The sequence below is a fragment of the Equus asinus genome, chromosome X, assembly GCF_041296235.1.
Source record: "Equus asinus isolate D_3611 breed Donkey chromosome X, EquAss-T2T_v2, whole genome shotgun sequence".
NCBI lineage: Eukaryota > Metazoa > Chordata > Mammalia > Perissodactyla > Equidae > Equus > Equus asinus.
The window spans coordinates 34,470,956-34,485,142 of NC_091820.1; the positions used below are offsets into that span (position 1 = coordinate 34,470,956).

General features: G+C 42.1%; 1 protein-coding gene across 19 annotated transcripts in view; it reads right to left on the minus strand.

The window, feature by feature from the left end:
• The window catches only part of KDM5C (lysine demethylase 5C), a 37,214-nt gene that overhangs the window by 12,182 nt on the left and 10,845 nt on the right, over positions 1–14,187 (minus strand). For 17 of the 19 annotated variants that reach the window (XM_070502868.1, XM_070502865.1, XM_070502873.1 and 14 more), the window contains 9 exons: positions 12,659–12,778; positions 12,369–12,527; positions 11,574–11,755; positions 11,313–11,475; positions 5,128–5,247; positions 4,824–5,018; positions 754–935; positions 539–663; positions 275–422 (listed from right to left, as the gene is read on the minus strand). In XM_070502868.1, the coding sequence (XP_070358969.1) occupies positions 275–422; positions 539–663; positions 754–935; positions 4,824–5,018; positions 5,128–5,247; positions 11,313–11,475; positions 11,574–11,755; positions 12,369–12,527; positions 12,659–12,778 (1,394 nt within the window). The remainder of the gene's footprint in view (positions 1–274; positions 423–538; positions 664–753; positions 936–4,823; positions 5,019–5,127; positions 5,248–11,312; positions 11,476–11,573; positions 11,756–12,368; positions 12,528–12,658; positions 12,779–14,187) is intronic. The other 2 variants (XM_070502874.1, XM_070502866.1) reach the window with 1 other exon arrangement.

Consider the following 14,187-nt stretch of genomic DNA (forward strand, 5'->3'; position numbering starts at 1 on the left):
CACAAAATCCACCATCCTGTCTGAAATCTCCTCTAGGTACTGATAAAAAGAAACATTTCTAGCTTTCTTAGCACTGAGGTGCTCTTCTCCATTCTAGGTGCCTGGTCTCCTCGCCTTCCCCAACACCTCCCAGGCCACTTCACAGTGCAGTGCTTGTCAGCTTCCTGCTGATGTCGTCTGCCCAATGGTACTCAGAGTCCACCCCTTGTAGTACTTTTCCTAGGTGCTGGCTCCTCAGCAGACTATCTGTGCCCAACGCCTCCTGCTACCATACCCAGCTTCCTGGCCGCTGACCAGACCCAGTGCCCGGGACACGCAAGCCTCCGCCTCACTCAGGCAGTTCTTCAGTCGCTGCAGCAGCTCACTGTTAGGAAACCTCCGCTCACGGGCCTCAGACTCTAGAGCCCTCAGCTCTTCAAGGCCTGGAGAGAGAATGAGAGCAGCAAGGAGTAGGCAGTATTGAGGAAAGGGGTTGGAGGTACAGAAGAAAAGGGAATAGAACTTGCCTGTAGAGTCCCTCCGTCCCCCCATCACTCACTGCGCTTCCGCCCATCCTCCACCTCCAGGGCCACTCGCACTTTGTTGGCCCAGGTGTCAAAGGACTCGGCCCGAACCTTCAGCTTATGTAGCATGGCAGGGAGCTCATCCAAGGTGTACCGATACCTGAAGGAAGAGGACAGGGAAGAGCACATCTGGTCCAGCTCTGCATTCCCCTCCTTAGCCCACTTCCTCCAGGTAGGCCCCTGGGCTCACCGCAGGTACTGCCGGCTACTGGAACATTTGCAGAGGTCATTGATGTGGGAAAGGCAGACAAGGCCGTCAGGGCAGTCGTAGCAGGCCAGGGCGGACAGGAAGCACGTGGTCTTGCACTTGATGCACTGGCGCTCATCATCTGGGAGCAGCTCAAAAGCCTCTCGTTCAGCTTCCGTGATGCCCTGGGAGTGGTTCAACCCACACACATTAATAGAACCAGAACAGGGCCGCAGAAACCCCCATCTCAGCCACCACTGAGCCTCACATTAGACTCAAATCTATGCTGAGAACTGTGGGGAAGACCAAACTCCAAGGAGTACACTGTCTCTATGAAGTCCAGACTTTCAAAGCTGGGCAATTAGATGAACCAGGTCAAGATAAGTGTGGGTGAGATGAAGAAAAATCAGGTAAGACTCAGATCATCAGAAAGGGCCTTTAGGATGAGAGAAGGTGAGCAAAGTGGTGGACCAAGGCACCAGAGAGGTAGCAATGTGTGAGAGTAGGCTGTGTACTGGGGAGCAATGCTGGCTTCCAAGTCACTGAGGGCCCACTGTGTTCCAGGTACCATGCTGGCTGCTTAGCAGGCAGGACACACTGTGTGTACATATATAACTTACAGAAATGAAACTCTATGTGCTTGTGTCCCATGTTTAAAGATACAATTTTCTTTTCAACAACATGGGCTTCCAAACCTATAATAAGCCAATGATGTCATCTGTTGCTCAGATTAAGAAACAGCAATCCATTCCAAAAACAGAGAAAAAGCAGCAATGTTGGAGTAATTGAAAGACGACAAAATGCCATACATTATGGGCAATTTTAGAGATTTTAAACGGAAATCTGACTAAGAGTTTTTGTCTTCTATACTGACTTTAACACCTAACCTCTGCCTAACATCTGAGTCCATTACACATTAGAAATCACACTCTGTCACTTATTAGCTGTGTGATATTGAGTAAATTAAATTTCTCTCGGTTTCAGTTTCTCTATGTTGTAAAAGGGAGATAATGGTACCATGCTCATTAGGTTGTTATGAGGATTAACAAAGGTAAAGCAACTAACGACCTAGAAAAGTATCCTAGCACTTAGAATACGTAGAACCACAAAAGATCCTGACTGAATAGCCGAAGCAATCTTGAGAAAGAACAAAGCTGAAGGCATCATACTTCCTGATTTCAAATTATATTACAAAACTATAATAATCAAGACAGTATAGTACTGGCATAAAAACAGACACACAGACCAATAGAACTGAATAAAGCCCAGAAATAAACCCCCATATATACAGTCAATTAATATTTAACAAGGGAGCCAAGAATACTCAATGGGAAAAGGATATTCTCTTAAGAAATGGTGCTGGTAAAACTGGATAATCACATGCAGAAGAATCAAACAGGACCTTTATCTTATACCACTCATCAAATTAACTTGAAATGGATTAAAGACTTAAACATAAGACCTCAAACCATAAAACTTCTAGAAGAAAATACAGGGAAAAAGTGGCTTGACACTGATCTTAGCAACGATTTCTTGGATATGACACCTAAGCACAAGCAACAAAAGCAAAAATAAACAAGTGGGACTACATCAAACTAAAAAACATCTGCAAAGCAAAAGAAACCATCAACAAAATGAAAAGGCAACCTACGGAATGGGAGAAAATATTTGCAAACCATCTATCTGATAAAGGGTTAACATCCAAAATACATACGGAACTCATACAACTCAACACCAAAAAAACAAACAATCCAATTAAAAAATGGGCAGAAAATTTGAATAGACATTTTTCCAAAGAAGACACACAAATGGCCAAAAGGTACATGAAAAGATGCTCAACATGACTAATCATCAGGGAAATGCAAATCAAAACCACAATGAGATATCACCTCATGCCTATTAGAAGGCTATTATCAAAAAGACAAGAGATAAGAAGTATTTGGGAGGATGTGGAGAAAAGGGAACTCTTGTACACTATTGGTGGGAATGTAAAAGTGGTACAGCCACTTTGGAAAACAGTATGGAGGTTCCTCAAAAAATTTAAAAAACAGAACTACCATATGATCCAGCAATCTACTTCTGGGTATATATCCAAAGAAAATGAAATCAGGATCTCAAAGAGATACCTGCACTCCCATGTTCACTGCAGCATTATTCACAATAGCCAAGATATGGAAACAACCTGAGTCCATCAACAGATGAATGGATAAAGATGTGGTATACATACACAATGGAATATTATTCAGCCATGAGAAAGAAGGAAATCCTGCCATTTGTGACAAGATGGATGACCTTAAGGGCATTATACTAAGTCAAATAAGACAGAGAAAGACAAACACTATATCACTTATATGTGAAATCTAAAAAAGCCAAATTCATAGAAACAGAACAGAATAGTGGTTGCCAAGGGCTGAGGGGCAGGGAAAATGGGGAGATGTTGGTTGAAATGGAACAAACTTTCAGTTAGAAGATGAGTAAGTTTAGGGGATCTAATGCACAGCATGGTGACTATGCGGGATGGGGGGAGAATAAGCACTCAACAAATATTTACTGTTATTCCCTCTAATTTTCAGATAAGGATACCTGCTTCACAGGCCTATCTCATTTTACTAAACTAAGGAGGAAACTAAGTCTCAGAGAGAGTCAGTAACTTGCCAAAAGTGAGAATCTGACTTCAGTCTATTTTGACCCTGGAGCCAGAGAATGTTCTAAGCATAAAGCCCCTAGGTATTTTTGGATCACGGACTCCTCTGAGAATTGGATGCAAGCTATGAGCCCTCTCTCTCCCCAGAAAAGTATTCACACTCTCTCACACACACAGATCCCCCCCACAATCTTTTACAGAATTCCAAGACTGGGGGTCCAGAACCTTTCTCTAAGGTAAGGGCCAAGTATAAAGAATTCTGAATGTCAGGATGAGAATTTCTAGTCTTCCCATCTTGCTTTGGCTCCTTCCTGTAGTCTGGCACAGCCCCAGAGTCATCATTTAATAACAGCGGAGAGAGAAAATGATGCCTGGAAAAGCCCAGGGGCTTACTAACTAATGTTACAGACTGACATGCCCAAGACTTCCAACACTTACCGTAGCTACAACTCTCCTTACAGCCCATGCTCATAGGAAAGTTATAAATGAGCTTTAAAACAACAAAGTATTACCCTAAATGGGCAGCAAGGGATCCCTCAGGACCAGCACTCCTTTGGAATCCTATGGAGGACTCTCACTAAGTCAATTCCCTAACTGGGTAAGTCAACTGGAAGCTTTAAGAAGGCAGCTGAACCACAGGAGTAGTGGTCCCACTCATCTACAACACAACTGATACATGCTCATGAGAAATCAATTAAAGGAAGACTGCCTTCTACTTGGTGATATTACCCTAATCTGAGCTACTGAACCATCTCAAGGTAATAAAATGGCATTTCCTAAGAAATGTCCCATATTTCAATCATTTTCTTCATGTATTATAATAGCAGCTGCTACATTGTTGCTATATTGTATATATATGTATATGTATGTGTGTGTATATATATATATACACATTGTATAATGCTACATACATTACAAATAAATGCTTTGACATAAAGCAGCTTGCTCAAGCTTTACAATCACCTTGCAAGTTAGGTATTTATTCTCATTTTACAGAGTGGGGAAATGAGACTATAAGAGGTTAAATAACTTGAAAAGGTCACCCAGCTAATCAACAGTGGGGGTTTTACATGCCAATCTGTCTTGTTAGGTTATTTAAATAATGATGAATAGCAGCTATACCAGCACCTGCTATGGGTCAGTTACTTAACAAACATTATTTTTAATCCACTGACTATCCAAAAAGATAAGTACTATTATAATCCCCATTTTTCAGATATGGATACTCACGCTCAGTGAAGTAAATTAACTTGCTCATGGTTGTTGGTAAATGGTAGTGCAGAGAATGGAATGTGGTTTCCAATGCAGATGCATCTAGTTCTGTTGACCACACCCCAAAAATAGAAGCTACATCTTCTACTAAGAGGTCCTTCCCCTTACCTCTGCCAGGCTAGGGTGCCTGATTCAGGGCACTCTCCCTACCACCCACCTTCTCCAGCAGGGCCTTTCGCAGACGCCGCTCCTCTTGCACCATAATGAACATCTCCTTATGCACAGCTGCTGCCAGATTCAGGTCCAGCTTTTCTGGGCAGGCAGCCATCTTGCAGATGAGCTCCTCATGGGAGAAGACACAGTATCTTCGCAGCCGGCGATAGTGCTCAATGCACTGGCGCCCAGCTGGCAACTGTGGAGAGGTTCAAGGTTGAGCGTGGCCAAGTCTGGAGGCTCTAGTGCCTGAGCTTCCCCAAAACCCTCCTGCTTCTCTCTGCCAGCCCACCACACTACAGACTCACCCAGTCAGCAGTGCAAAAGTTGACGGCCTCTGCAAAGTTGTAGCCTTGGTTAAAGCCACTGTGGTAAGCACGAGGGAAGGTAATGACGAACTCTCCTGCACACTGGTTTGTGCGGACAACCTGAGGAAGAAAGGCCAAGGTCATTCAGATAGAGGTTTTCCACAGTCTGCAGAAATCTGATCTAAGTGCAGGGTCTTTAAGGAACAAAGGAAAGCCTGAGGGAACACAGTCTGAAGGATTCCCAGACCTTCCAACTTCAACAGGAAGGACCACTGGTCTCTGCTCTCAAGGTTTTGATTTGTGTTGACAGATGACAGGAAGATTTGAGTCAAAAGTAGTAAGGAAACGTACATACCAAAATATTTCAACTTCTCTAGTAATTTTTACAAAGATTTAAAATATCACTTTTCATTAAACTGGCCAAGTCTTTTTCATCAATAATTATTTTTATCAGTCATATATGCAGTTTCAAGAGCCAAATGGTTCTACAAAATTTGTTATAAAATCAGCAGGCCCTGCCATTCTGCACTCACCACAGCCAATCACTTTCACCTCTTCTGATTATTTTGGCATTTACCTTAATGACCCTAAATAACATGCCTCTAGACTATATTAGAAATAGCCTCCTATTTCTCAATTTGCTTAGTTTTCTACGCATGTATTAGTAATTTAATCCCAACCTTTTGGACAAATGTCCAAGTTTCCTCTCTCCTATCAGTTTTCACCTTTCTGTAGCAGTCTCTCATGGAGCCTTATGATTTGTTCCAATTTGGACCAGCTATCCTCCCTGGACCATCACTCTACCGTGGTGGATCTCCTGTTTCCTAGATCTTATGTCTTCCTCTTTCTTGGTTTACTCCTTTGCTGTGCTTGAGTACGTCCTCCAACAGCTTCCTGAGAAACAGTGGGAAAAACTTTTTTTTTTGGTAAACGTCTCTATTCTACTCTTACACTTGATAATTCGACTGCATATAGAATTCTAAGTTGAAAATCATTCTGAAGGCATGGCTCCAGTCTTCTAGATTCCACCGTTGCTTTTGAAAAGTCTGAAACCATTCTGACTTCTAATCTTTGAATTAAACCTGTTTTCTCTCGCATGAAGCTTGTAGGATTTTTCTGGTCCCAGTGTTTGATATGAAAAATCACCACATATACCTTGGTGTGGACCTATTTTCATTCATGTACTGGGGTAGGCCCTTTGATTCTGGAAACTCAGTCTTTTGGTTCCGGGAAATTTTCTTGAACAACTTCATTAATGATTTGATCCTTTCAAGTTTCATCTATTCTCTCTTTACAGAACTTCTATTATTTGAATATTGAACCTCCTGAACAAATTCTCTAATTTTCTCTACCTTTTTCCATCTTTATCTTTTTATTCTATTTTCTGGGAGATTTCCTTAACCATCTTCTAAACTTTGTTTTTGAGTTTTTCACTTTTGCTATCATAATTTTAATTTCCAAGAGCCCTTTTTTGTTCTCAGTATGTTCTTTTTAAATAGTATCCTAAATATTTCATGTTTGCAATATATGCTCATCTCTGAAGATATTAATGAGGTTTCTTTTCCTTTTCTTTTTGAAGCTTACTTCTCCCTGCCTAATCTGTTTCTCCAAGTTGTTTTTTTTCTGTTTGACTGTATTTTGTTTTCTAGAGTTTCCTCGGTTAATCTGCAGCTGTCTACTTACAGCTAAGAAATGAAAAAGCTGAATAGAAGTTCTGAATACACAGGTGAAGTTTGTCAACTGTGAGCTGCACTACAGGGTGATCTGGCTGAGCCATTTAGTTTGGGAAACTCCAGGTCTTTCCTTTTGGGCCAGATTTCCCAGAGAAAACTCTATTTTTTGCCTGAAGTAAAAAGGTCTGGCTGTCAGTATTCTAACAGCCAAGTGAAGGAAGACGGCTGAGAATCTCAGCATCGAGTATGTCAACAACGATGAATCTTAGTATTTCACTATACTTGCACCCTCAACTATACCTAGAAGCCCTCAAACCAGAGATTTTCTATTTCAACGTCTTCAAATCTCTAGTCTTTTGCTAGAGTGAGGGAGGGTCATATTTCCAGCTGCCCAGAAAAGGAGGGGACCTCACATCATCTTATACAGACATGAACCAATCTTTATTTTCACCCCATTCATCTTTACTCCCAGAATGCCTGGTGCCACCGACTACTGAACCTCTGGGAGATTCTGAGGTATAAATCAGGTTGGTTCTCAGATGTTCCAGTACTAGCTTAAGATTCAGTTTTCTTATCTGTTTTCCAGTTTCAAGAATTTTGTTTATCACTGTCTTCTCTCTTGTTTTCTCCATCTCCATAATTTTTTACCTTAAGAAAAATCTTTGTGCCATTTTAGTGGAGTTTCTGTAAGGAATGGAAGTAGCCATGTGTATGTTTAGTTCACTATCTTTACTGAGAAGTCTCACAAAGTTTCTTAAAATGAACATTCAATGCTGATGAAACAGATAGAGTGTTGGTAAGAGGACCAATAACTTCTACTCTCTGGAAAGCAAAATTGCTAACACATATCAAGAACTTAAAATGTTTATACCTTTCAACCCAACGATTCGTCTGCTAGGATTCTAGATTAATGTGGAGAGAATTAACATCCCAACAATATTGAATCTTCCCATTCATGAATACATCTCCGCATTTACTCGGGTCATGCGTCAGCGCCCAACTCCAATACATTTTCTTCTTCTCAAATCTATCCCTACTTAGAGGCAACATGAGCATTTCTTGCCTATGTTACTGCACTGGCCCCCACAACCAACCACTAAAATTGTCTTCTAAAACATGCAAATCTGACCAGGTAATGCCCCTGCTGAGAATGCCTCACTTGAATCCTCATGTCCATATGATAAAGCCACAGCCCTGACAGGCAAACTTTTACTCTTCCTTCCAGGGTCATCACTTCTACAAATGCCGTCCCGACTCCCCCATCCTAATGACCCAGTCTGCTGTTCTTCTGTAGTACCTCTAACATTTTATTCCACTTGTTTACTCACCTGTCCTCCACTCAACTGCACATACCTGAAGTCAGGGACTGGTTTATGTACCTTCAGGATGTTGGCCAGAGGCCTTGTACACAGAGGGAGCTCCAGTAATATTTGCTGAATGATCTAGTCCTAGCCTTAATTTTATAGATGTGAAAACTGAGTCCCAGAGAAGCCTCATGTAGCAGAGCCAGAAATAGAACCTAATGCTTCTGACTCTTCATCTCAACCTGCAACTTCATTTTGGCAATGCCACTTTACTGCTGCCTATGTAGTTATTTAAAAAAGCACCCCTCACATTCTACAGCTGTTAAAAAATGACCCAAATGTCCATCAACTGGTCAAGGGATAAACAAAATGTGGTATATCCATGCATGGCATATTATCCCACCATAAAAAGGAATCAAATTCTGACACATGCTACAACATGGATGAAGCTCGAAAACACTATGCTAAGTGAAAAGAAGCCAGACACAAAAGACCACAAATTATTCCACTTATATGAACTGTCTTGAAAAGGCAAATCTCTAGAAGCAGAAAACAGATTAGTGGTTGCCTGGGTCTAGGGGTTCGAATGGAGAGTGACTGCATAAGTACATGAGGGATCTTTTTGGGGTGACAGAGATGGTTCTAAAACTGGATTGTGGTGATGGTAGCACAATTCTGTAACTTCACTGAACTATGCACTTAAAATAGGTGAATTTTATGTTAAGTAAATTATACTGCAGTGAATCTGGTTTTTTTTTTTTTAAAGATGGTTATAAATGGTTCATAGTAAGGAAGTAAAAATCATTCTAGACCAGCACTGTCCAATAGAAATATGCCAGCAGCACATGTACTTTTAAATTCTCTAGCAGCCACATTAAAAAAGTAAAAAGAAACAGGTGAAATTAATTCCAATATATTTTATTTAACTTAATATGGCCACAATATTATCATTTCAATGTGTAATTGCTATACAAAAGTATTAGTGAGATGTTTTATATTCCTAGTTTCATACTAAGTCTTGAAATCCAACATATCCAGCACATTTTAGTTGGGACTAGCCACGTTTCAAGTGCTCCATAGCCACATGTGGCTAGTGGCTACCAAACTGGACAGTGTTGTTCTGGATCATTAAACTTACAAAAGAGACTATAAAATCCATATACTGATTATTGCCATGTTAAAATGTACATAGAAAAACAACAGATGGAAACATAACAAAATGTGGAGGAAATACGGATGACCTCTCTATTTCTATTTTTGGAAAGGGGGCATGTTTCTTTTATAATGAAAATAATACACTATATATCTATAAAAAGAAATGGCCTTCTCCCACCAAAGGGGAAGGAGTGGAGTAGGCTAAAGATAGCTCTGGGGGAGCTACAGCTGGCTAACCTGCAGTCTGCCAGCATGAGAATATGAAAATCACAGATGCCTTGGATTGAGAGGATACTGCCAAGTCCAAAAAGCCTGGAGTTGCTGGGAACTACCTATAGGAGGGGCAGGGCAGACAGAGGGCACGGTGGTAAAGCAGCAGCTGGCCAGAGAAGTTGCTAAGCCATAAGTGGGAGAAATGCTGTGGAGGTGGAAGCAAAGAGCACATGTTTAAAAGTCTGTGATAAAAGTTTTTTAAAGAGAGGTAAGGATTGAAGAGCTATACATATGCATCTTAGGTGTCTGAATCCTTAAGGAGAATCCTCTTCTACTCTTAGAATTTTCCTTGACACTGTAGTCCAGTCTGATACTGTGTCAGGAAGAAAGGAGTCTGAGGAAAGATCAGACCCAATGTCTACTTGTGAAGAGCAGAAGTGGAAGGGACCTTGATCATCTTGACATCTGGAGTTCAGTAATTCTTAAATGGAGTGAGGTGAAGAGGGAAAAGGATACTGTCCTCTGAGAGAAGGTAGGATGCTTCCTTTAATTCCCTAGATACCTCAATCCTTGGTTAAATATCACTAAAATGTATATTTTAAAATATTATAATAAAAAATATTATCAATATACAGTAGAAAAGCAAAACAAGGTGAAGGCAAGAAGCAATTCGGGTGAGAACCACTGACCTAGTCCACAGCCCAACTGTACAGATATCCAGGGATCTCAAGGAGACATTAATTCAATATGTACTGATTGCCTACCATATCCCATGCATTAGACTAAGTGGAAGGACAGGCAAAGCTGTGGGTGGGATGGGGGGCGTGGAAGGGAGTGGGGAGGAGAAGTAGTACAGAGTAAGACTCACAGCAAAGGTGGAGGATATACTAACTCCTGTTCCTACAGGACTGCTGATCAGGCTATTTTAAGATCCACACTAGAAAACTGGCTGATGCTAATCAATGCTAGAAATTCCCAGGAATATATAATCCCTTACAGGTAAGCCAGGTTGTACACCCAGCAAAACATTTTATAGGGTGGGACAGAAGTCCTCAGAGAAGGAGAATAGGATAAGCCATGACTCTGGGTTCAACTTTAAAAAAAAAAAATTGAAAGATACTGGCACATTTTTTCAGGTTATTTGCCAGCCCCCCCCCCAGCTTTATTGAGATATAATAGATATATAACATTATGTAAGTTTAAGTTTAAGGTATATATTGACTTGATACACTTATATACTGCAAAATAATTACCACCATAGAAGTTTTGACCTGTTAAATAAGTAAAAAACCTAAACCCACTGCGCCGAGAAGGGTTATAGTATGGAAAGTATGGCAGAGACTGCTAGTTATCCCCCGATATTCATTCTCACCTTCTTTCATAATAATATGATCTCCAATTTGTAGCTGGTACATGAACATCCAGAATAGGAATCATATTTCTCAGTTTTCCTTGTACCTAAATGTGGCCATGTGACTAAGCTATGACTAACAGGAGACAAATGGAAATGATGTGTGCCCTTATAAGTAAGGAGACTTGTCTTGCCCTGTTCTTCCCCTATTTCCCTCTTCCACTGGCTGGAATGTAGATGTGATAAGAAGCCATACCTAAGGTGTTGTCCTCAAACACGTAGCCCAGAGGGCTCACCATCACATTGTTTATCTAACCACTATCATTTTGGGTCTCTGTTAGAGGCGTCAAACATATAGCCCAATTAAGATAGAACAGGAATGAGAAAGGGGCATGGGTAGATTCCAGATGATGACGATCACCACCACCACCACCACCACCGATATCACTAAATCATTTCTACCCTTGTCCCTGTTTCCTGGGCACTCACCGGCACGCCATGGGACATGAGGGTGTTGGGATTCATGAGGGTGACAAGTTGGTGCAGGAGGTCAGGCTGGCTATCAAAGAGCTCGGGTGTCAGCTTCTTCATCACCTCCTCCAAATGTTCTGCTGCAAGCGAGGGTACCCCATACCAGGTCTTCGGCTCGCCCCTGTCCAAGTGGAAAGAGGACACACAGAGTGGTCACACCTGTGGTCCTGAGGGAGTCCACCCCTGACTGCCTCCCTGGCTCCCCAGGGCCCCACTCACCAGTGGAGGTAGTTAATGGAGTAACTCCAGTGATCCTCAATATGCCAGCAAAAGGCTGAGAAGACCATGCCCACGTAGAGCCAGGGTACCTTCATGCCGGAGATATCTGCATTGATGTGGCACAGTACGGACTGCTCCAACACCGGCATCACATTCAGGTTCCAACCACTGGTAGCATACTCCTGTCAGGTCAGGTGTTTGTGGAAAGGAGATGAGGGTTATGCTAAAGAGCTGAGATCTTTAGCCCAGGGAACCTTAATTTTGAGCTTAGACCTTTTTGAAACATCTAAGAAACATTATAAAGGTGTTCTACCCCCAGAATGCACACACACAAAATTTCAATTCAATATGAGGGAGGTTTACAGACACACCCACCCACCAAAACACCTGCAAGTTAAAAGCCCCTGCTCTGAACCAAAATGCACCCTTCCCTTAAGGCAGGCCTGGGCTCTCATTTTTCCCTGCATATACAATCCCAGTCCCTCAACACTTCTTATGAGCCAGGCACCCTGCCAGGTATTTCATACACCTTCTCATTTAACTCTCATAACAAATTTGTAAGGTAGATACTATCCCCAATCTACAGACAAGGAAATAGCCAATCTGACGGCTAGAGATGCCATGCCAGACACGAGGCTGTGTTCTTTACACACGCATTGTCTCATCTGAATCTCACAGCAACCACGTAAGGCAAGCCTAATTATCTCCATCCTACAGAACTACTGAGTCTTTCAGATACTTAATGACGTGCTTAAGCTCACACAGCTGACATATAACCACGAATCATCCACTCACCTCCTCCTCAGGGGTTAGGTGTCGCTTACTGTCGCTGATGGGGAAACCGCTGCCAAATTCTTTGGAATGGATATCAGCGCCATACTCAACAGTCACATCCTCCTCAATGCTATTCACTAGCCGCCAGAACTCCTTCTCCACAAGTTCTGTGGGTACCATCTGGGGAACAGGAATGGCGGATGATTGTGGCCCATCATATCCTGGCCTCACTGACCCAGGAGAGCTAAGACCATCAGGCACCAACACCTACGACCCTAGCCCTGACACTACCCCAGCCCTCCATCACCTACGTGCACAGGCATGTTGAAGTAATCGGCTTTAAAGGAGTCAGCCATCTCGCCAAAGCTCTGCAGAGTGTATTCCCGGGTAGCCTGCTCAAAGCCAAAGGCTTCAGGGGGGCGCTTACACTCCTGAAACCCAAAGGAGAATATGTCACCAAGGCAGAGGCAAAGAGGTGGAGCATCCTCAGAAGTGGAGCTGGAATATGGGGTAGGAGTAGGGAGAACAGCCCTGAGTCTGCACTCAAGGCCCTGTGTGGCAGGCCTCACTTTACAGCTCTACCTTTTTTTCTCCTGGCACTTCAACTTAATTAGTATTTTCATTCTGCACGTGCACTTCTACCATGCTTTCAGCCTTCTCTTCCTTTACGACTTTACTATCTAAACCATGGGCTCTGACTTAAATATGCTATCCTAAGCTCTTCTGCCACCATTTGTTCTCTCAAGCTAAAGCGTGAGTCTATTCAGGGTACTTAGAGAAGCTTTTTTATGCCCAGATTGGAACTACAGGCCTGGGAAAATGGCACTGAATATTCTAGTAGCTTGGAGGATGGGAAATGAAGGCACCAGCTTCTACAGTGTCAAACCCTACGCTATTCCTTTTCTTTAGACTATCTCAGAAGACAGGACGTGGGTCTACCTCCCTTTGTACCTATATTCATGGTTTTAGATGAGTGCCATATGTACCCCAGAGTCAGACATACACTCTGCTCATGTCTGAAAAATAAATGTCAATCTGGTTCACTGGCCCACAACCACTTTGAGAGCCAAGTAGAGCTGACAGTCTGTTGTTATCCAAACTCCTCCCCAAAGGAACCTCCACCACTACCAAGGCCATAATGTACTGCCCTGGTCTCTTTCCTCACCTGTGTTTGTCTGTGTGTGTGTGCATTGTTCACACCTGGTCTCTAAGACCACAGTTGAGTCCCTAAGATAAGGCAAGAGACTATCAACGTCTGCTCTCCAGAAACCCAGAGAGAAATGTAGCTAAGCACTCAGAATTTGGATGAAGGTAGGAAGCTCATGAAACGGACGTGGCAGACTTCCCAGGCCTCTGAGCCCTCACTGCTGCTTCAGCTGCTATCCTTACTGCCCTTCTTGCACTAGGTACATTCTCCCCATATCCCCTTGCTTCTGCATTCCCTCCACTCCCCAGTCTAGAATGCCTGCCCACCTCTTCTAGTTAAAGTCTACCTCATTGCAAACCAATCTAATTACCACAACAGAAGGAAAACAACTAAATAAATATTATACCCCTATGATGAACCCCCTACAAGAAAATCATACCTATGAATAATTTAACAATATAGAAAAATGATTATAAAGTAACAAATGAAGACATACAATTGAGATCCCAAACTTTTAAAGTTTTATTTTTATACATATATATGCACATATATACATATGCAATAACAAAAAAATGAGAAGAAAATATACCAGACTATTAACAATGGTTGTCTCTAGGTGTTGAGATGATAGGTAATTTGTCTATTTTCCAAGCTTTCTAAAAAAAACAAAGAATAAAAAACTTGGAAATCAAA